The 22,616-nt window shown below is 40.6% G+C and overlaps 5 protein-coding genes across 6 annotated transcripts; 2 read left to right on the top strand and 3 right to left on the bottom strand.

Annotated features, from left to right (window-relative positions):
• Positions 1-412: 412 nt before the first annotated feature.
• On the top strand, positions 413-1,533 carry LOC131797314 (uncharacterized). The gene has a single exon (XM_059114953.2). The coding sequence runs from the start codon at positions 495-497 to the stop codon at positions 1,374-1,376; it is 882 nt and encodes a 293-aa protein (XP_058970936.1). The 5' UTR covers positions 413-494; the 3' UTR covers positions 1,377-1,533.
• Positions 1,534-2,900: 1,367 nt separating this feature from the next.
• Positions 2,901-3,888, bottom strand: LOC131797688 (uncharacterized). Its single transcript, XM_059115388.2, has one exon. It carries the CDS (start codon positions 3,867-3,869, stop codon positions 3,024-3,026), a length of 846 nt encoding a protein of 281 aa, XP_058971371.2. The 5' UTR covers positions 3,870-3,888; the 3' UTR covers positions 2,901-3,023.
• Positions 3,889-5,830: 1,942 nt separating this feature from the next.
• LOC131797601 (uncharacterized) lies at positions 5,831-6,821 on the bottom strand. The gene has a single exon (XM_059115277.2). The coding sequence runs from the start codon at positions 6,793-6,795 to the stop codon at positions 5,941-5,943; it is 855 nt and encodes a 284-aa protein (XP_058971260.2). The 5' UTR covers positions 6,796-6,821; the 3' UTR covers positions 5,831-5,940.
• Positions 6,822-7,805: 984 nt separating this feature from the next.
• On the top strand, positions 7,806-16,815 carry LOC131799038 (L-asparaginase). Of its 2 annotated transcripts, none has more exons than XM_066169468.1 (10): positions 7,806-7,903; positions 8,261-8,446; positions 8,632-8,755; positions 9,246-9,486; positions 9,919-10,002; positions 10,196-10,322; positions 10,756-10,868; positions 11,144-11,332; positions 11,709-11,822; positions 16,187-16,815. In XM_066169468.1, the coding sequence occupies exons 2-10, from the start codon at positions 8,359-8,361 to the stop codon at positions 16,193-16,195; spliced, it is 1,089 nt and encodes a 362-aa protein (XP_066025565.1). In that variant the 5' UTR covers positions 7,806-7,903; positions 8,261-8,358; the 3' UTR covers positions 16,196-16,815. The 2 variants fall into 2 exon arrangements, with proteins under 2 accessions (XP_066025565.1, XP_058972725.2); XM_059116742.2 differs by lacking the exon at positions 16,187-16,815 and adding an exon at positions 12,442-12,792.
• LOC131795539 (serine palmitoyltransferase 2-like) lies at positions 13,249-22,062 on the bottom strand. Its single transcript, XM_059113155.2, has 11 exons — positions 21,772-22,062; positions 20,063-20,217; positions 19,389-19,534; positions 18,725-18,943; positions 17,936-18,041; positions 17,316-17,535; positions 16,830-16,956; positions 16,051-16,087; positions 15,495-15,593; positions 14,653-14,782; positions 13,249-14,248 (listed from the first exon to the last, which is right to left on the bottom strand). Exons 1-11 carry the CDS (start codon positions 22,027-22,029, stop codon positions 14,171-14,173), a joined length of 1,575 nt encoding a protein of 524 aa, XP_058969138.2. The 5' UTR covers positions 22,030-22,062; the 3' UTR covers positions 13,249-14,170.
• Positions 22,063-22,616: the final 554 nt, after the last annotated feature.

Raw genomic sequence — 22,616 nt, 5'->3', positions numbered from 1 at the left:
GCGTGTTTCTCCCTCTTTTTCTCGGAGTTCCGAAGCTTTTGCTTTTTTTTTTTTTATTACAACCATTGATCTTGAAATATTGGTCATTGTTGGCTCAATGATAATATTATATATTGCGATATTGTTAACCGGAAACATTTGTTCAGTTTTGTTGGTCCTACAACCTCCTGAATAAATATTTTGCCTTTTCACAGAATCTACGCCCCAAGCAATATTTACAAAACCACAAAGAATACAGCAAGCCTATTTACCCAGCCTTTTAAGGTGAAAATCCTTTTCATCCCCGGAATAGCGTACGTGTAGATGCATCTATTTTTTTTCTTTTCAAGGACGCAATTTGTCACCCTATTGTTTGATACTTATAAAGAGTCTTCATTAGCCTCAGTAGCACTTTATTTAAACTTGAGTCTCTCTTGTGTAAGTTCATTTTCTAAGGAGATTTAGCCGGGTCAACCCGAGTATCATCAGTTACGTTTGTGACAATTTAGATTAGAATGAAAGAAATCGTTCGCCTTTTCGCGACTGCCTGCTTGATAGTCGCTGTGGCTGGCCACGGAAGAATGATAGATCCTGCCAGCAGAAACTCTGCTTGGAGATTTTTCCCTAACCGTCCGAGACAGTACACAGACAACGAGCTGAACTGCGGAGGTTTCAGTGTTCAATGGAATGGGCCTAACAATGGGAGATGTGGCGTGTGCGGTGATGCGTATCACGATAAAAACCCCAAGTATGTCTACCCTGGAAAGTACGCAAGTGATGGTTTTATAACAAAGACCTACAAGGAGGGTCAAGTAATCGAAGTTGTGATTGATATTACCTCAAACCATCAAGGATACTTTCGATTCAGCCTTGGAAAACTGGAAAAACCTCCCATCACTCAGGAGAAGTTGACATACGTTCTGTTACAGCCAGATGGCTCAAACACATGGCAGCTTCACTCGTCCCAAAATGGAAAGTTCACAATTAAGCTTAACCTTCCCAGAGGCCTGACATGTGATCACTGCGTACTGCAATGGTGGTGGACTGTGGGAAACAACTGGGGCTGTGACGAAAACGGCAACTGCGGAGTAGGACTGGGCAAGAAACAAGAGACCTTTGTTAACTGCGCGGATATCAAGATTGTGTCTGCGGGAGGACCGGGTGCTACAGAAGCTCCAAACACGAACGCGCCCATGACAGAGAAACCCAATACAGATGCGCCTGCAACGAATCCTCCCCCAACAGAAGGCCCTGGCGCCACAGCACCACCAACTGCACCACCTCAAGGAGTCTGCAAAGCCACAGGGGCCTGGACCGGCGATGCCAATATGGATGTCTGGTGTGCATCTAACTGCGCAGCGGGTTATTGCCCTTCCACTCACTGTAAATGTGAATAACAGTATTGAAAGGCAACGAACTTTTACGTATATGCACTAAGTTTATATTAGGTAAATAAATTGCGGCTTGCTTAATCTGAAGATCATTTACCCGGATATAGCAGCAGATAGTTCTTAAAAGATTGTTACTCGCTGATTATTTCAGAATTAAATAAAAACATGGAATTCATCTCAAGAATTGTGATCATTTTCAAATACGAAGAAAATCTCTTTATGGAACTCTTGTTCCTTATAACCCTTATTAAATGGATAATTCAAGAGCAAACAAAAAAGATATTCCGAATTTTTTTCAGTCATTGGTGTTATCATTATTCATTCAGAAAAAAAAGAGTATGAAAAGGTCTTTTTTGACTGTCAAAGGTGTTTTTCTTTTTTTTTTTTTTTTTTCAGGTGCTTGTAACTTAACTGAGTGCAATCAAAATTGTGCAACCTTGAAATTTTTTAGATTTTGCAACTTGTTGTTTCGAGTGTTAAAATTGAACAGATCTCACACTTTGGCCACCGTGCCCCGCTTTGTGACATCTCTTATTATGTCACTAGCGGTGCCAGTATGCAATATCCAACGAATCCTCTGTTCTGATCGGCAACCCAAGTGGGGAAGATGGACTTGGGATTGCCCGCTTTGATCTTGCGCAAGAAAAAGAAGAGCGCGGAGTAGACTTACAGAGATCGTAATTCTTGGACAATGTCGGTGATGAAGTCGCAAAAAACGGGAGAAGACAGTCAAAATATAGAAGACATAAGATACTCTTGTTGGTTTGTTGTCCGAAAAACATAGTTGGCCTTCTTTCCTGGCTTTCGAAATGAACAAATCAATCTTGATTCTAAATAGAGCGAAATCTTTTTTACTGTATAATGAATCCTTTACTGACCAAGTTTGTTTGGTCAAGGAGGCTGGATATTAGCTTCGTTCTTTTTTTGGTGTTTTTATGGTTTGACAAAGCGTGCAATATATATATATGTATACTCAGCTGGGTATTTTTTGAATCGCGCTGTAAGCCATGTATTAGATCTGTAAAAGTCCTGCATTGTAAAAATAAATACGTAAATAAGTTTTTCAATCCGTGAGTAATTACGATCGCCTTTCCATCGTTTCATTTTTCAGATAGGAAAACTAATTTTGATCGACGGAAAAGCTTTCAAAGCAAAATTTATCAGCCATCCAAATTTTAAGCATTTGATTTTCTAACGAGACTTTGAGAAATAACAATTAAAACAGTTATCGAGTTATATAAGGTCACACTGAGTATCATGGTCGAAAACTCTTAAACACTTTACAACCTAACATCAGTATCAGTAACATCAGCATATTCTCCCACCATTTTTTAGTCATTTCCTAAGGCGTAGTCAGGGATAATTTGTTAAAAAATCAACAGCTTTGTTAGTTGGTGATCATTTTTTTTTATTCTCGTGACCTTAATGTTGTAGGGAGATATTGGATGCTAATCACTCTTAGGAGTCAAAGGGTTGACACAGCGTAACAGCTGTCAATATTGAAACAAATTTACACAAGCATCTCACACCTTTTGAATTTATTAAAATGCAGATATTTATCAAACCATACATTTTATTTCCCTTAATCTACACAGAACTCCTTTAATCTTGATACCAGCGAGAGACTTGACGTCATTCAGACTACAGTTCCTTTCACTTCGGACACTTGCACATGTTGGCTGGACAGTTACCTTTGGCGCAGTTTTTGACGCACCACTCGTCTATGGCTTTGTTACCTGTCCAGGGGCCTACGGCTTTGCAGCCCTTCGGATTAGGAGCATTGGTAGGCAGAGGCTCGGTAGGCTTCGGAGGCTTCTCAGTGGGTGGGGGAGGCCGTGTTGGAGGAGGTGGTGGCACACTTCCGTCGCTTTTCGTGATCCTGATGTCGGCGCAATTTACGAAAGTTTCCTGTTGTCCTTTGCCCATTCCGCAGTCATTAGGCCCATCGCATCCCCAACTGTTTCCCACGCGCCACCACCACTGCAACACGCAGTGATCACATGTAAGGCCTTTGGGAAGTCTCAGCTTGATCTCAAAGATTTTGTCTTCGGGCACGTTGATTTTCCACCTGGTGTCGCCATTAGGCTGCCTCAATACATATTTCAGTTTCTCTTGAGTAATGGGAGGAGAGCCAATGTCGCCCACCCTGAAGGTGAAGTATCCCTGGTGGTTGGAGGTAACTTCTATCATCACCGTAATTTCCTGTCCCTCTCTGTACGTCTTAGTGATGGTTCCCGTGGCGAACGTTCCAGGGTGAGTGTAGAGAGCCTTACCAGGCTTAAAATGGTACGCGTCTCCACACACGCCGCACTTTCCTTTGTTCGTCTTCCACTGAACGCTGAAGCCACCGCAATTCAGCTCGTTATCGGTATGCTGCGTCGGTGTATCAAAACCAAACCTCCAAGCCGAGTTCCTGCTAGCTGGGTCAATAAGGCTGCCGTGACCAAGAACTAAAGTGATAACGTTTAGTACGATAAAAACTTGCAAACTCGCTGCCATGTTTCACGAAAACTCAGTATGGCACCTTCTTAGCGTTTGTGATCTCATTCGAGCAGCAGGTCAATTTAAAACGTGGTAGGCGCATAGACGGTAGGGGGGGGATTCTTGCCCAAGTGTCGCATTAACACCCTAAAGCACGTCAAAGTGCTCTTTTACAAAGTACCACTTTTTTCACAACAAAGAGGGGATTGCAAACAGATATTCACCCTCCCCCTGTCTCATAAGCAACGCCCTTAAGTGGGTTGACGACTGTCATCTGGTCTGTAAAGTTGAAACAGGTTGGCTGTCCGCTTATTTTAACATAAGCAGGATGTGTTCAAACCTTACTTAGAATTTTTGGCGTTTGGACGACATATGTACTGGATATGCAAACAGTGCACTCACACTTTTTTGGTTTGTAAATAAAAGCGCACAAGATGTAAACACAGTTGAGATCTAGCTACACACATGGCGAATAGTCAAAAGCAAAAGGTTGTTCTAGAGACGATACATTTCTATATCACGTTTAATATCACGAAAAATGCTGATTTCGTTTGGAGTAAAATGCAAGTTATTGCGGAGAATCGAAGATATGATGCCGGAAAATTAAATAGTCGTGTTTATATAAACTGAGCTCGAATTAAATTTTTATCACAAAAAAGTAGGTATTTAAATTTTATAAGGTACATACATAGGTGTTGTTTAGTTTGCAAATTAGGAAGAGAGAGGGTGCTGGAGAGTGGAGGGTTTTCATCAATTTTACTCACTACACGATAAAGATAAACAGACTTAAATGAGCGTGGTTTATGCGAGGGCAATTCGCAATTTTACATTTCAAAATTTTTAACGCTAGTAACAGCAAAGTTGATCAATGTAGCACACGTAATCTTCGCGTTTGTTGCCCGTTCCTTTGGGAAACGTGTCTTAAATAACTCAATAAAAACCTCCAAAAAGATAAAGAAGAAGAGGAAGAAAAGAAAACAAAAGAAAAAACAGTCTTCGCTTAATCCTCGTGGTCGTTTCCAAATCCTTGCGCACAGTTCTGCGTTAAACTCAGTTTCTGGCGTCAAAATCGTTGCCTATAAATGCCGAAATAGGAGGTATAGTAAAAGTTAGATTAATATGAAAGTTTTACCCGATGGGAAGATGGGGCAAAAACTATTTTCCAACGCTAAATTCTGTTTAGACTCCACGGTTTCACACCAATTTTAGTCTGGCCACAGGCCCTTTATTCTCTCATATGACATGTGGATGGAGCAAGAGCTGCAGAAGATTTATTCAATGAGCGCGAAAATAAGATCATGTTTGTTCTCGCGCTCAAGCATCGCGCACATCTTTGAAACGTATATACACAAAAAAATAGCCGTTGGCAGAAATTACGTATCGCTCTCCTCTCCTTCCCCCCGCTGGTTGCATTTTAAACGCTTGACCGTCGTAAGGATAATTTTATGTGACAAGTGGGGTGTGAGGGGGGGGGGGGAGGTCCTTTGCGCCTGGGGGAATGCCAGGCTCCTTATTATCATGGGTTATCACCCCTCTCACAAAGAGTGGTGATGTACATTCGCACGGGCATGTGTAAGGGTGCTTAAATATTCAATCTCGTGTCAATGAAGGAAACGCACCAGAATCAAAATTGACCTCCATATGAAATACCAGCCTTTAAAAAAGGTCAGAAAAGGCTCATGGAGTTCTCATTAAGAATAAAACAGTGCAGGTTTTCATCGAACATTTGCCAGTCTCAGTGATTTGGTGGAAAAAGAGTGGTTACAAATGTATAGTTACTCGTCATAATTAAACTGACTCATTGTAAAGTGTGGTTTAAAAGTTAAGAAATCTTCAGGAAATATTTAGTTCGCAGTGTGGGGGGCTGAGGAGGAGAAGGAATCTCAGGTATGTTGGTAACGGTGAAATATGAAGTTGAACGCAAAGCAGAGACAACTCAGTCATCTCGAAGAAACACATAAGTCTTTTCAATGGTTTGATATACATTTTATTAACCCACAGATACATCGAATGAAATCAAAAGTCAAACCCGAGTACAGTCTTATTGTCAAGTTTATTCAATGCAAGCTTCAGGTAATGGGGATCTTCTTTACATTGAGCACTTGCAGTGAGTTGCTGGGCAGTATCCTGTGGCGCAATTTCTGCGACACCAGTCGTCCATTTGTTTACTTTTGTACGGAGGTATTGACCTGCAACCTTCCGGGTTAGGAGCATTGGTGGGTATGGGCTTGGTAGGCTTGGGAGGCTCCGGAGGTGCCTCTGTAGGTGGCGGGGGGCGGGTTGGAGCAGGCGGTGGTGGCACACTTCCGTCGCTTTTCGTGATCCTAATATCGGCGCAGTTTACGAAGGTTTCCTGTGGTCCTTTACCCATTCCACAGTCTCTTTTTCCATCACACCCCCAGTTATTTCCCACACGCCACCACCACTGTAACACGCAGTGATCACATGTCAAGCCCCTGGGAAGTCTTAGCCTGATAGTAAACACGTCGTTCCCGTGCGAGTTGATTTTCCACTTGGTGTCGCCATTGGGCTGCCTCAACACGTAGCTCAGCTTCTCTTGAGTTATGGGAGGAGAGCCAATGTCGCCCACACTGAAGGTGAAGTATCCCTGATGGTTGGAGGTTACGTCTACCACCACCTTAATCTCCTGTCCCTCTTTGTACGTCTTAGTGATGGTTCCCGTCGCATACTTTCCGGGATGGGTATAAAGAGCTTTACCAGGCCTTAAGTGATGGGCGTCTCCACACACACCGCACTTTCCTTTGTTCGTAGACCACTGCACATTAAATCCGCCACAGTTAAGCTCATTATCTGTGTCTTGCCTCGGCGTTTCAAAACCGTACCTCCATGCTGAGTTCCTGCTGGGTGGATCAATAAGCCGGCCGTGGCCTGAGACAAGAGCAACAATACTGGCCGCAATAAGGATATGAAAAATTGCCTCCATCTTGGGTAAAACTCACCGATCAAAGCTTTGTGGTGATGAAGCATTACAAAAAGCCAAATCACTCTTTTAATATCTACTTTCTCATGATCTGCGTTTAAACAGCTTTCGAAAGCTGTATTGTTACAGCAGAGAATGTAACACAGAAATACCAACAAGAGTTTTACTGTCGCACAGCACATGTAAACAGGAGGATGCAATACTTTCTCACCTTTGGTGTTTGTAAATAGGCCGGTGTCAGCTCTGTAACCAAACCGTTTCAAACTTTGACAGGTAGTTCGCCCTCGATGGCAAGCTCTGACGCACGAAATTTCAACTTTTTCATATCTTAGAAAACATTTAGGCTTCAGAATTGAACCAGTACTGTGATGGTTTTTATTGATGTGTATCACACTAATAATCTGACCTAGACAATAAATTTTTCAATTTTCTTTAATTCTCGACTGAAAATAAAACACCAATTAGAGAACTGCTCCGATCATTTGTGAGGAATTTAACGCGTGATGTGGATTCAAACTTCTTTGCATGCCACCAGTCGCTCATTAATCCTCACTTTTGCAAAATGAAAAGTGGATTTTATTTTGATAAATGTACTTTTCTATTTATACGTGCTCTCTGATGGCATTTGTCCTTTCGTAAATGCTTTTCAAATACGACAACCGCAGAGAAGTTTGGCGAATGTAATGTCATCCACCCGTTCCGAGTATCCCCGAACATTTGCGAAGAACTTCGAAATGATTCCGAATTTTCTCGATTTCCCGGCTTCTTTTATAATGTTGGTGGATGCTGGCGGTGAACGGTAGAATGCTTTTCCAGACGCAGACTGGAGATTTCGATTGATTATTAACAAGGAAAGCCTTCATTATGAGTAATTTCAATTTCTCGGTTTTATTTGTTGTCGTTTGCGTGACATATTCACCACATACACTTTTCACGGTATGTACATATTAACCGGTGTTCCTCTGTACTAGGCCAGCGGATTTAGTTCGCACAGTGGCTAAGTAGCGTGACATCTTCTACGTAGTTTCGTGACCAAATGAGCTAAAAAAGTGGGGTTAGTGGATGGGTCAAGGATTTGATGTTAGTAACCGCTAAAGAAAGTGTCATAAAAGTAAGCTGTACAATATTTTGAAGAATATTGACAAAGACAGAAAGCGAAAATGGTGTCGCACGTCGAACTTTATTGTGAGGAAATTTAGGTAACGTCATCTATGCATTTTTGTGCTGGATGAATTAATTCAGACTTCTTCTCTACTGTTCCTATGTCGTTTTTTAAGCTATATTTCTCGACTGTTATTTTATCCGGAGGTGGCCTATTGCGATCAACCATTGTCAGTTGGGGAGGAAGATCACCGCCTCAATTAATTACACGGGTTCAAGGGATTGGAAGGTGATGTGACGGGGGGGGGGGATGCTTGGGAAAATGCTGTGCTTAGCTTCCTGTTCCTACTCTTGCTTCTATCTTTAGGCTGTATGAAGTCACTGAAGTGACAGCAGGCAGTGCGCAAGAGAGTTTATAGAGTACTCCTGTCAATAAGCTGCTTCCAGATTCTCCATCTCTTCGTTATGAGTGACATGACGCCTGCCAAGTCCTCACTGGTCCTTGTTCTATATACTGGAGGAACAGTTGGAATGAAAAAGCTCTCTGAAAATGGTATGATACCAATTAATTTATAATTTTTCATCGACTTAATAGTTTTAGATGTTATGCATGTCACTTCCCTTGTGAAGGTGAAATTGATAAAGATATCTTGCATCATTTCCAATCATGAAGTGTGTATGGCATGAAAAAACAATGAGAATCAGAGTGAGTGGAAAGGAAAAATCCTCCTATTTCAGAGCCTTGCATTCTACACTTGGACTTATTCATTGAAGAGTTGAAAAGGCATCCATTGCTTCATGATGCTGCTTTCACTGCGCCTCAAGCAAGAAAAGTGGGTGTAACAGAAAGATTGGCCATGCCGTAAGTATTACCTTTCAGAATCTGAAGATCTGAGATTTGATGCCTGATGGGGACTCAAGCTTGCAAGCTCATTAAAATAAATCTTCTTTTGTTGAAATATACTTTTCAATAGTTGAGCCTTCCATCTTAAAGATTAATTTAACAACTGAGCTCAGGCAGACTAGATTTGTGCCTCTGTAAGGGGAAGCTGTTAGAACTTTTGCCAGACTTGGTACATGAGAAGGGAAGAAAATATCACTTGGAGTTTCTTGTTGAATGCTGTACTTTCAAAACTAATATTTTAAAATATATCCATAAAGTGGAAGAAATGTTAACTATATATGTAATTTAGATCTTGGGTATCTCATGGATAACTAAAGAAATTATAGACTTGGCATTCAACAACTGATCATGATGAACTGTTAGAAATGTATGATAAACAAGTACATTATTCTCATTCTTACCCTTGAGATAATTAAAAAATTGGCTTATTTGACTGGTTTTTGTTTAGTGTACATGATCAGGATAACAGCAAAATATTGTATGATATCAAGAAGGCTGGTACTGTACGGGAATCAAAAGATACTTGCACAAAGGACTGGATTGACATGGCCACAGAGATTGCCAATAACTATGATGACTATGATGGGTTTGTGATCTTACATGGGACTGATACTATGGCTTATACTGCATCAGCACTGTCTTTCATGCTTGAGAATCTTGGGAAACCTGTGGTCCTCACTGGAGCACAGGTAAACCATGTTAAAATTTCCAAGTGTTATTTTGTAGGCTGATTGAGTGCCAGTATGATTAATAGAACAATTCAAGATCAAAAGATTGTCAAGGAATCATGTGGGTAAGAATATTGGCATCTGAGATAGATGGAACCTGTGGTAAAGTCACACTAAAACTACACTCAATTGCATTATGAAGCAGTGAAGTACCTGAATTTTAAAATCTGTAATTGAGTAGAAAGTATACAAAACTTTTAATTTTCTTGTTAGTATTAAAAAAATAACCCTTATATTGCCTGAATCTAGGATTTCTGCATAAGTTTTGAAATCTCATTACAATAGGTTCTGGGCTGTGCTAGTGTCTATTTCTGGTCAAATACTATTTTTCACTTTACAGAGACATGGTCAGTTAAGTTCATTAAAACCTTCACCTGTCTCCTTTTATCACAGACCCCAATTTATGAGGAAGAGACAGATGCAAAAGATAACCTGGGTGGTGCACTGTTGTTTGCTGGGCACTATGCAGTTTCAGAGGTAGGAACATAGATTTACTAGATCTCGGGGGTGGAAGGGGTAAATGTATGTAGCATTAAGCTGGATGAAAGTGAGCCAGGTGAAAGGAAATGACTACTATGCAAGCGATTTTATGAATTTGAATAAAACCCATTTTAATGTACTTTTGCACTTATATATCAGGCACCTAAGAAACAACTTTCCACCTCTACAGGTGACAATTTTCTTTAATGGAAAGCTGTTTAGAGGAAATAAATCAACCAAAGTAAATGCAAAGAGTTTTTCTGTTTTTGACTCACCAAGCTATCCTCCTCTGGCAAAACTAAGCAATAATGGAGGCAGTAAGTGCATAACCTTTTACTGATGGTAATGAGTTTATTTATAAATAATTTCTTCTGTCTATGGTATATGCTCATGTCTTGTTCTGTACACTAACCAAGCTAGCAGGACAGTACCAAAGCCTGTGTGAAAGATGTCATCAGTTCCAGCCATTGCCTTTTTGCCAAGCTAACTTGTACTTTTACTGGTTGCCTTTCAAGAGAGCCAATGCTTTAGAGTCATTGATCTGATAAGCCCTATATAAAATTTATTTATAAAAGTAGCCCTTTAAAAGTAGTTTAGTAGCATTTTAGCACCTAATTTTTGCCAGTTTCAGCAGCTCATTGCACAGATTTTACCATGCTCTGCTTGTGTAGCATGCAATCACAGCTGTTTTAATTCAACAGGTTGACCAGCTACCGGTATTTATTGAAAATAATTTTTGTCATTACTTAGTTGAATGGAATTATTCTGGTGATCCAAGGCATAAAGGATGTTTCACACTCCACACAAAGATGAGCCAAAACATAGCATTACTTCCTATGTTCCCTGGTATCCCAATACAAATGGTATGTTGCAATGTCATTTTAGAAGATTGATGTTGAAAAACTTTTATCACCAATATAGAAGCTCTTGATTTTCCAACAAAAAATGAAAAGGAAATGTAAAGAGATCAGTATGGAGAATATGGATACTAATTAACGCCAGGATGAAACAAATTAATTAAAGCAAAGAAAACCAGTTACAAAGGGTTTAAAATTTACACTGGATTTGCCCTCCAAACCCAAATGATGTTTGCCTAGCTTTTGATCCTTTCTGTTACCTTCTATTTGCTTATATTCAGATAAAAGGGTGTTTAGAGCCTCCAATTGAGGGTGTTGTCCTGGTAACATATGGAAGTGGCAATATACCAGACTCGAGAACTGATCTTACTGAGGCGGTCAAAGAAGCGACGGACAAGGGTGTGGTCATTGTCACCTGTTGTCCTTGTCGTGGAGGGCCACATGATGTTTCTAGCGAGTTTGTGGAAAAGGTACTGACTAAATGCCTAATGCAGTTTTGTAAGAATATGTTTTCCAGGACCTTATTCATTGTGTACATTTTTAAGTATTTAAAGGGAGAGGGAAGGAAGGTGACTGACACTCTCCATTGACCTCAATCTTCTCGTCAGCTTTGTAGAGAATTTTGAGGAGAAGGAACCTAGATTTCCTAGGAAAATATTAGGAAAGATTTTAAGAAAGACTTAGGCAGTACCAGGAAAGATTAATAGATAACGAGCTGGTCGTTTGCCGTTTTTGCTTTCATCAAGATATGCTTTTGTAGATGTACCCGCTACAGAACTAAAGCTAAACAAATCTCGAAAACCACAAAATGTCCGAGTTTTAGATTGTGATTCGTTATTCACACAGGGCCTTGTTGAGTTAGGAGTAGTCCTCGGGGGAGACATGACGGTCGAATGCGCGCTAACCAAGGTCGCGTTTGTTATGGGACTAGAGGAACTCACGTTAGAAGAGAGGAAATCGGTAAGTCTCTCTCTGACATGCAGCCTCACAGACGGTGCATGACGGTGCCTGATGGTCTCTTAACATAGAATGAGGTTTCTCAAAGAATTATGGTCAGTGATTAAGTGCCGTAAATCAAAACCAAAGTAATTACAAGGGCCAATCAGAGCAAAGGAAGTACGTCAATAGCCAATGAGAACTCAATTAAAAACAAGTGTACCGCTCAAAGCGGGAAAACGCAGATGACCAAGGTGCGATTGGATTTTGTTTTGCATCTGATTGGTTGAGAGGGGGGGGGGTGAGTTTTCTGCAGCAATCACAAAGCAAAGTGAATCAAAACCAATGGAATCCTGAATTACTTTCAACACTCAATCGAAAATTACCTTATTCTACAACTTACACATGGTGGAGTCTCTTCCGCCTCTAGAATGGTTTACACAACGCAATAAATTCGAAATAATTTTTCTGGCGTAAGGGGGAGGAGCCAGTTTGACTTCGTTTGACCTCTGAGTGGTGATTTCCGCTGGGAGAATTTGAGTATTGACTTCGGACGTCAAATAGGTCACTGAAATGGTTAAACAAACGTCCAAAGTGTATGAATGATTTGTGCCGATTCTATTTTTCGTTCATTGTTTTTCAGCTCATGAGAGCAAATCTACGGCGTGAGATTTCACCTTTTTAACGCTGGGTGAAGTGGTTCCGGCCAGTACAAGTTCTGGGCCTTTACAGACACGAACTTTTTTAATAACAAAAATATGCGTGAAAAAATGTTTGTTTCCCTCTCCTCCTGCTATTTTTTCCAGTTCATCCACAGCTATTTAAGGAAAGATGCTCGATATTTAAAACCTAAATTTTTTCGCAGCTCGGTTGCATATTCCAGGAGCACATGCTGAATAATGAGCCAAACAGTCATCAAAAAATTCCAGAGACTAACTATAAGTGTATGTGTCTTTGATCCTAAAGGCTGAGTTGACGTGAAACGAAATATATTAGTTACAGAGAGCCATATTTTGCGTCATCTAAAATGGAAGGGGACAGGGGGCGGGAGCCTGGGAGAACAGGGGCCGGGGAGGGCGGGAAGCGGGAGCAGGAATTACAAAGACACTCGTTTGTTGTTTATTAAAGCTAAACATCCAGTCAAGACCCAGTAACTAGCAAAGCTTTCTGACTTCCATCAAAAGTCCACCGAGGCGCAAAATAAAATTTTGCAAGTGGGAAAACGTAATATTTTTCTCAGGCTGAAAAAAGGAAAAAAAAAGAGCGTAATACCGGTGAAATTGGTGATGGGTCATGAATAAATTTGTCAGTATCGGGTGAACTGTGGCCGGGGTAAAAACTTAGATGGGAGTTTAGGAGAACATGAGAAAAGGCGCTGGTAGTATCTCAGATATTTCTTAACTGCGTCACAACACACATCTGATTCACTCTCGACACGAATTAAGTTTTCATTCACTGACTTTATTTTTTTCATTTGTCAAGCTTTAAACTCTGATGGTTAAAAAACCGTAAACGAAAATTTGTATAACTGAGCTAAACTAGGCTATACAAATTTTTAGTCAACGTGACTCAATCAGCTTCCCTTTTCTTAATTTCAAACTAAACAGTCTCGCGAGTTTTATGCCAACTATAGAGCTTGAAAAAATACGACACCTAACTTTAACCATTTAAAATGGTTGATATTTCAATGTTTTTTCCCCCTTTGAATTACATCGTCAAACAATTCTTTGAAAACCAAACCATGTTGTGCCATAACAAAAACAGTTCCTTGCAATTCTGGATCCAACGTATATTTTGAGATGCTTTTAATTCTAGAAAATGTGGGTAAATTAAAATTACTTTCTCCTACCAACCTACAGAACTATACTCAGGCTTTATCGTCGTTCTATTGGTTTTTACCAACCTCGTTCCAGGGCGCTTCTACCCTCAAATTTTAGGATGGCGAATAAGGGGCCCTGGGACTAGACTCTGGTTACTTAACTATAACGAGTATGTGCTAAATGGGGCCCGTATAGGTTACGTCCTTTGAGGACGTCATAAACTGTGTCCTATTTACGTTGGGAGCTATCGAGGACTAGGTTCCTTCATAAATTAGAGAGAATGATCCCCTTAAATCTTAGCTGAAAGCTAAGGCAAAAATAATACCTTAATAATCAGATCCAATGTCCCATTAATTCCTAAGTAAAACATTTCAAACTGATCCTCCCCAGCCGTAAAATAATGACTGATCCCATAAAAAGAGGCATTTGTTGAAATGAAGACTACAATTATTATTCCTACTTTACATAACTATTTGGAAGTTAAAAGCATTTATTTGTCCGAAAGCAAAAATTATAATTCTTTCGCTGCCCAAGAGTTGCTTCCTTCTGTTCTCACGATTCAGCATTTTTCTTTCGCCTTGAATACTTGACCCTAAGTATATCCCCAACCTCGTCAATGGCGTTCAAAGCCTAAGGAAAGAAAAATTAATACCCTGGGTCAGAAACGCGCGCAAATGAAAACAATTGTGATGCAAGACGCACTAGAAATAGCAAACACAAAAGAGAATACATGTGCAAGAGAAACGCTCGTGTGAAAAAACTTGTGCGCCAGAAAACGCGCGTGAAATTTGCCATGAACCAGCAAATGCTAGCGAATCCAATGGTAATAAAAGGAAAACAACAACAACAACAACAACAACAAGAAAGAGGAAAAAAGGGAAATTTAACTTAAAATACTCCCAGTTTCACCCTTACACCTGGTTGGTTATGAAAAATAGGTTCTAAGAGAGAAAAGGTTATAGTATTCGGACAGATATTTCGTCTCGTAAAGAAGAAGACGTAAGATTATTACGGGAAGGATTGACTCACGTTACCTTATCAAGCATTTCCCTGGTGTGTGACGCAGACAGACAAATCCTTGCTCTCGCTTCAATCAGTGAAGTGGCAGGGAACCCTACAATAACCACAGCCACACCTCTTTTGAGCATTTCACGCGAAAAGGCACTGGAACAAAGTCAAATTATTGAACAGTTTGAATAATCGTCCTAAACCTTAACAAAACGCCATCCTTGGGTCAGTGATTGAGGTAATACACACACGTTTCAGTGCATTCTTTCATACATTTCAATCTGTTTTCTTGATAGGAGCATGAAACAAGCTCATTTAAAGAGAGACAAGTGAAATCAGGATAAATTAACAGAATTTAGCAGTAACGCATACACAGAATGGTTGTTCGTCTACTGTTTCCATTTCGAATAAGACTTGGGTTTTGTGATGGAAGAAAAAAAGAAGGGTCCAGAGAAAAACCCTCGAAGAAAACAAATAGCGAGCTGGACCCAGGCGACTCGCGGTCAGCGCGAGAGCAACCCACCACTGCGTTATCTGTGTTCCCTCAATCGAGTCTCGCAAGTAGTCCGGGATTGCATTGGCTTTGCTTTCCTTTGCTCTGTGATTGGTTCAGAAAACTCGCGCCACTCTCTCGACCAATCAGATGCAAAACTAAAGCCAATCACGACTTGGTCGCCCGCGTTTCCCCGCGCTTTTACATTTTCACATTTTAGTTCTCGTTGGTTACAAAGTTGGTCACTTTTCTCGTAACTTCCCTACTAACATAGAAGCAAATTTTAAGTGTGCCCACTAAGAGGTAAGGTTCAACGCAACTGGAGCTCTTAAAGTTTATTTTCATTCACTTTATCAAAGGAAAAAGAAAACTTACACCGTTTTTGCCGGCATGTAAAGAAGAATGGGTACTACTGCTGAGGCATCATGGCCGTATACTATATAGCCCATCTTTTTCAGCTTTTGTCGGAAGTACCTGTCATGTAAACAGCACAAAGATTAAGTCAAGTCATGAAATAATGTTGGAGGTGACTACTCTCGCTGCGCAATGGTTTCTTAATCATCATTAGGGGATGTAAGCAGGGACGATTTAGAGAAATGGGGAAAATTTTATCCTGTGATTAGGTCCCCATCTGAAAAGTGCTCCATCAATTACTAGCAGACCCTCTCGTAAACCGCTGACCGGTCTCAAACTTTCTGCGGACGGCAAAACGCTCGTGCCGCAGCACTAATAATGAGGGGCATTGTTTTAGCATATGGAACCAGACGCGATAGATCCTTAAGATCTTTCGTAAGCGCCAACTGAGATGGCAAGGAAATATCGACTCCCAGCTGTGGCCTGCCTCACAAAATATTTGTGGTTCAGCTAAATAATTGGCTCAAGCCTTTGTAGGGAAAAAAATTGGCTTAAGTCTTCATATAATTCCACATACTTGCAATTCTGTGCCAATCTGGTAAGCCTCTGCTTTCCTGAGAACATAGGAAAACCGTCAACTTGAGACGAGAAGTAACCCTCTCTAAACTTCAATGTACAGAAACAATCTAACAGAAGTTTTTATTCAAATGCAGATAAAATAATCAAGAAAACTCTAGCACAGACATAGGAATAGGGAAATTGATGCTTTGCGAAAAAAGAAAAGAAAGTGGCGTTACGCTCTTTTCGTGATGTTTTGGCACAGAGACAAAAGAAGAAACAAGATTGCATGGCTGTTAGGACAAACAATCTAGAGCAAAGGGAAGAAAACAATATTCTACGCAAGCTGTAAAATCGGTTTCAGCTATTAAAGCTCTCGCCCTCGATTCGTGGATTCGCAAAGAGATACACGCCTCTCCTAAGAGACAGTATTTTGTCCACAAGAAACTGAAGTAAATGAACTGTGCGCTCCTTTCTCGTTAGAGGAGAAGCATCCCTAAAACGAGGTTGTTGGTCGGTTGGCCATCGACCAATAGAATTTAAGGCTTAGCGGAGAACAGACAAACGTCGGGCATGCGCGAGGGGATCCATTCTGACCGGCCGCGCACCAATTTCCAGCGGAAAATTTCAAAGGAAAACATAAGAAACAACCGATTGGTTGGCTATAGCTCCTGTAAGACCACTTGGTTCTGACTGTCTGAAAGTAGGCCACCTAGTCGTTACAACGTTCGCACATGAACAGAAGTTTGATCACTGAGTTTAAGAGATGCACCAGAAATTTTACATTTTATTACCAACCTTTACTTGTTCCGTCCTCGCCCATGATTATCTTTATTGAAGATATTATTTGCATGACTACTGGAGGCGACATGAAAGAGGCGTACGCTGCACTATGGGAACTTCCTTTGATATGATCTATTATTTCCTGGAAGAGATAATAAATTATTATTTTGGGTTATCACTCGAAGCTTTCGAATCGCTTACTTACCTTAATGCGAGATCATTCAAATGAAAGGTGCAGATCAATGTCAGTATCTGAGAAACTACACACCTACCCTCCCCTGATCCAACTGTAACCATGTTATCGGTCGAATTTTGTTGGGACAGGGAGGGGTAAGGTGCGCATTTGCTCAGATACTAACAATGATTCAAAGATACATAGCCGTACACTGATTCATTACAGTTGGCTATAAAATAAACCTCAATATTCCCATAAATTATTGATATGTACCACTTTTTTGAGCGTCGGTGTTGGTGCCAAAATAAGCAACAAGTGGTTCTTACCTGTGACGCAGCAATGTATCCCCCGGCTGCACCAAAACTCTTTGTAAATGTTCCCATCATGATATCAACATCAGCAGGGTCCACCCCAAAGTATTCAGTAACACCTCTTCCATTTGGGCCCATGGCACCAATACTGTGAGCCTCGTCTAGGTATAAGTAAGCTTTGTACTTCTTTTTAAGGGCAACAATCCCTGGGAGCTTCGCGAGGGAGCCCTCCATACTGAAAAAAAAATTTGTTACCAACTCGTGTAACATTAAGCCTAACTCTTTACATCAGTATCCATATTCTCCGTACTGTTCTTTATATATTCCCTTTGCTACTGACAAGGAGAATTCGTTTAACAATCAAGAGCTTTTTCAGCTGATGATTTATTTTTGCAAGCCACCGGAGAGAGTTAAACACAGAGCTGGAAGAGGATCTCGAGGAGACACCACTGTTAATCGCTGTTATGACATACAAAAACTTAGCTCGTGTACGCGCTCTTCCACATGTGAAATTGAAGCCAAGGTTTATTTTTCCTACTAGACTAAAGTTTACCCCCTTTTTAACAACCTAAGGGAATATCTGTAGACACTGTTTCATACAAAAAGTGTTGTTCTAAAAGGATGACTTGAGTTACCTATAGACACCTTCAACTATGATGAGAATCTTTTTCCACGCACGGTGAGTTATTGGCTGTCCCTGAGAAACCGACTCATGCAAGATTTTCTCCAAACTCGTCATATCTGCAATGAAGGTAAAAAGGAGAGGGTCTTATTATCTCTATCTCCTTAGGACCAGCTCAAACAACGCTAGATAAGATTAGGGGCAAGAAATTCGGGATAAAGGTGAAAATCACTGCAGTTATCAGCCGTAGTCTACGTTTCCGTAATGCGTGAAGGGCGAAGCGTGAAGAGTGAAGCGTGAAGAGTGAAGCGTGAAGAGTGAAGCGCGAAGAGTGAAGCGCAAAGAAGTCCTTGCAAGTAGGCTCTCACTATTACCGCTGCGACACGAGCGTTTTTTTTAATCCTTGCCTGTGAGTTAGTTCCAGGCTTTGAGAAAAGCAAGCCACAAAGAAATCTACGCAAGGTCTACCTCTGTTAGTACCAGATCCCTCGCAAACCTTTCGCCGGCTTACCCCAAGAAGAAACACTGGTACCACAGGGCTCATGATGGGGCTAGAGTTTGATCCCTTGCTGAGTCATTGTGTTGTTTCTGGAATACACACATAATTCTCTTCTTTATTCAGGGATATGAATTATACAGGTGCCGGCGAAGTGTCAGAGAAGTCTGGGGAAGGAGTAAGCTGTGATGGATTGGCCCTCGTTTCAGAGGAGAGCGGCAATACTCCTACTCGCCTCGCGCAACAGAAATCAAGACATACTCTGGCCAGGCAGGCCTCAATCTTCTTGTGCCAACTTGATCTTACCGTTATGTTTGAAGACTTTAATCTTCGCTCCTGACAGTCTTGCTCCTAAGATGAGCGATGTGTGGTTCAGCTCATCACTAATAATCAGATCTCCCTTGCCCACCAGGGTGGGGATGTTTGCAGAGTTGGTGGCGAATCCCATACCAAACACCATAGCTGCAGGCTTACCAACAAACTTGGCGACAAGAGCTTCTAACTCGTTATGAATATCAAGGGTCCCTGGAAAATGGAGAAATGCTGTGAGGAACTGGAAGTTGAAAGATCAATGGAGCGTCGAATGTAGGCAAAATGAAATCTCAAACGTAGAGAGGGAATGCGCCCTTTATAGACTTTATTCCAAATATAATGCCTTTGACGTTATTTTCAGGCTCCAGGTTTTATTATAAATCTATTGATGAATGTCGAATGATTTTCGCGTATTAGTTCAATGTTTCCATACAAAACGAAGTTACATTGTTACTGGAAGCTATTTAGCTCATTTTAAAGAAGTAGCCTGGTTGCCCTTTCTCTGAAAAAGCTGGTACATGTAACTCTTACATCCAAATCTGAAATAATGAAAGGGCTTCAAAAATCACGCCGCACAGCACCACCAACATTTCCGGGAGTACCCACACAGCAGTCAAACGTCAGCGCCAGAACGAGTATCTCCCGGACTTTGACTCACCATATTCATGTCTTGAGCTGCAGCCCGCAATGCCATATTCACGAACAGCCTGTTCAGCGGCATCTGCACACGGCCCAGAATTCTCCGCGAACCCAAGATAATTATAAGAGGCAAGATTGACAGTCTTTGTTGTCGTTCCTGGGTATCTAAACAAAACAATTCATTTTAACCTGATCAGTAAAAGTTTAGATATAAGTGCACGTAAACAGCAATTAAATAGTAGATATGTTGTGCAAAAACCAAAGTGTACAAAGGTTATTTGAAAAATAAAAACAAATCTTCGCTGGAATGTCGTGAAAATTGGCAAAAACTACTGAGAGCAAGCGAATTGATGGGAGTTATTGTTCTGGTTGAAAAGAGCTTCATTGGTTTATGATATACTTTTTGATTCATTTCTAGACTTTCTAAGTTTCCTTTATGTTGGTGTTAAAAAAGACCCTGGAAGGATAGTTTGTCAGAGTAAAATAGAGTTGCCAGAAAGGCACTTGGGCATTATTACATGACACAAGAGACCGCTGAATGCATCCCTTGTAAAATCATCACAGAAGGTTCACATGGATTGCACAGGAGCGTGGCTAACATTTTGCAAAAAAATGGGGGGGGGGGAGGGGGAGAGAGTAGGGTCTAATCGGTCAAACTTTGACAAAGTTCTGGGGGAATTACTTTAAAGCTACCTGAAAGTCCAGTTCCAGTCCTCAGACTCTCTATCCACGAGCGCGACCTCTCCGCCAGGAACACTACAAATGGGTCTGTTAAAACAGTCCCTCACACGAGTGTAAAGATTTCGTGTATAGAAACTCTCAAAGTCGGAATAAAGCGGCACAAAACCCTGCAATCAGTGAAAACCATAGAAAGGTTAATCAACTCATGATAAACAAAGAAGCCTCTTTTTGACAGCACTTCCATCTACAGTCTTTTTGATCACCATGGCGGGTAGATGAAACTTTTGGTCATTCAATTTGCAAACTTGCTGAATTGGCGACCAATGAGTAACGGTCATGTAATGTAAGTATTACAATGCCATTGATAGCAAATTATTTTTCAGCAGGGTTGGTTTCATTGCTTTGGCGTTGTTGTACAAAAATAAAATTTAATACTGCTGATTCGTGCGTCAATTAACACAATTTATTGAGGTTACCTGAAAATTGAAATGGCTCCTACAGAATTGCTCAACAGGGAACAGAAATTTTGTCCTTTACATCATAAACAAGTAAACGCATTTTTCCTCGTAAAATTATGGATTGTTATCACTTGTGTTTTCAGAAATTGCAGCAACCTCTGGAACTTCTGAAAACACGCGTGATATTAATCCTTAACTAGAGAATATCAACATCTGATATTCTCCTGTCCTTAACTTTTCTGAGGAAAATACGTTTACATACTCAAAGTTACCCATTATCGACCATTGTTCTACTCGTCTGAGCAAAAAAAATATTAGCGATATCAACACATGGACTTCTTCAGACTTATTATTTTTTTCTTTGCGGTTTTGCTGCATTTGTGACAAAAAAATAACTTAAGAAAAAATAAGTACACTTGTTAAGATCGTAGCTGAACTTAATCAAAAGTGAAACTTTCAAATGCTTCTCATCGTGGTTAACGTATGTTAATGTTGTTTCATAAAAAATAAATAAATATCAAAGAAAAAGATATCCTTTACGCTTCCACGCTTGCACAACCGTTTGCGACACACATCAAGACATTAGAAGGTTTCAAAAGAACACCGTTTAGTAATTAATAGAGACGATCACAGCCTGAGTTTATCCAATTCGTTTGAAAGAAGGTCGTAAAGAATTAACATTTTCTTCATCCGCTATGCAAACGTTCTGCTCATTGCACGTGCCCCAAGATCACGCTTGGTCACGCCACCGAGTATTGCACCCATTGAGCATGCGTTAGGCTAAAAGTCCATAGGTCATGAAACACACCTCCTTAATTTTGTAGACATATCAAAATTTTCTTCAGCTTTCGGCACAAGAGTTGAAGTAATTTTGCTTATAGCTTTCCTTTAATCACTGACAAAAAGTACTCTGGCAAGTTCTTGCCACACATTGCTTTCAATCGGATTATTTACAACTTCACGCTCTTGACTAATAAATCAATGTCGTGTTCTGTCGGTTTCTTCGAGTCGTAATTTATCTGTGACTGTAGTAATTCATTTCAAATATTACTCTTTTTTTTTCATTGCGACTAAAACAGGGTTCAATGCTGTACTTGCCATAGCGAGTCACAAATGTTTCTTTATACGTAAGGGTTAAGCGCTGGTAGAATTACATTGCCTAATTTATAATTCAAGGTTTAGAGATTGCATAGCCTAAAGTAAAATTACTTTCTCTTTCATCTAAGCACAGACAAGATTCTTTAATTAAAGTAATATCCTTACCTGATTTCCTGTTTCCTTAACAGACTTGGACTTCTCTAATCCGTACTTGCGCATGAAGTCACGCATGTAGCCGAAGATTATCAAGAAGAAATACGACAAGTATGTCATAACAGCGATAAACAGTGGTGTCTCCTCGAGATCCTCTTCCAGCTCTGTGTTTAACTCTCTCCGATGGCTTGCAAAGCCGTTGGATCCCTTTGGAAAGCCATTTTTCATGGAATGTTGTACTCGCCGCGTTGCATAAGTACCGGCCACCATTTTAAATTTTTAACCGTGCAAGGCTGCAAGCTTCTGCGTGACGTAACAGTATAATATGAAAGTCAATCAAATGAGATGAAAGCGCCTTCAAGAATACGACAGACTTTATTGTATCTTACTTGTCAATCCTACATGAAACGTTCTGACGAGACTTGGTTTGTTTATACTTGCCAGCATGTTTGATCTAAACCTATCATCAACAACTGAGCAATCATAATAAATAAAACAGGTCGCGCCTGTCCTAATGTTTTTTTTTTTCAGCACTGCAGGACGCGCGATTCTCCGCCGAAGCTGAGATTTGAGAAGAGTCGGGTAACGTTTTGCTAGGAAGTCCTGGCATTGTGTTAGACCCCGTGGAAGGCCTATCCTCCGGTGCCGGGCAAAAAAAAACTCGCAGGCTGAAGCGCTGATAGTGAAGGCCTCAGTGCTCGCAAGCTAGCCTACGGCTTACTTCTACCGTTGTTATGGTTTTATTGATGTATGAACAAACAATATTTTAAGCGTAGAAGCCGAGTTTGGTAGTAATCCAGCTGAAGTCGGACAATTGTCATGTTAAGCAGTGTTTTTATCAACCCAGCTTTTCCTTA

This window comes from Pocillopora verrucosa, chromosome 7 (assembly GCF_036669915.1).
Source record: "Pocillopora verrucosa isolate sample1 chromosome 7, ASM3666991v2, whole genome shotgun sequence".
Classification (NCBI taxonomy): Eukaryota; Metazoa; Cnidaria; class Anthozoa; order Scleractinia; family Pocilloporidae; genus Pocillopora; species Pocillopora verrucosa.
Note: the sequence above shows the minus strand (reverse complement) of the source record. Positions and strands in the feature narration are given on the sequence as shown.

Coding starts and splice junctions, on each gene's coding strand:
- LOC131797314 (XM_059114953.2), top strand. CDS start 495: ATGAAAGAAATCGTTCGCCTTTTCGCGACTGCCTGCTTGATAGTCGCT.
- LOC131797688 (XM_059115388.2), bottom strand. CDS start 3,869: ATGGCAGCGAGTTTGCAAGTTTTTATCGTACTAAACGTTATCACTTTA.
- LOC131797601 (XM_059115277.2), bottom strand. CDS start 6,795: ATGGAGGCAATTTTTCATATCCTTATTGCGGCCAGTATTGTTGCTCTT.
- LOC131799038 (XM_059116742.2), top strand. CDS start 8,359: ATGAGTGACATGACGCCTGCCAAGTCCTCACTGGTCCTTGTTCTATAT. Junction 9,487..9,918: donor TGGTCCTCACTGGAGCACAG/GTAAACCATGTT, acceptor CTTTTATCACAG/ACCCCAATTTATGAGGAAGA. Junction 11,333..11,708: donor CTAGCGAGTTTGTGGAAAAG/GTACTGACTAAA, acceptor TTATTCACACAG/GGCCTTGTTGAGTTAGGAGT.
- LOC131795539 (XM_059113155.2), bottom strand. CDS start 22,029: ATGGTGGCCGGTACTTATGCAACGCGGCGAGTACAACATTCCATGAAA. Junction 18,042..18,724: donor TAAAGTCTTCAAACATAACG/GTAAGATCAAGT, acceptor CCTTCATTGCAG/ATATGACGAGTTTGGAGAAA. Junction 14,783..15,494: donor TACATGCCGGCAAAAACGGT/GTAAGTTTTCTT, acceptor ACTTTGTTCCAG/TGCCTTTTCGCGTGAAATGC.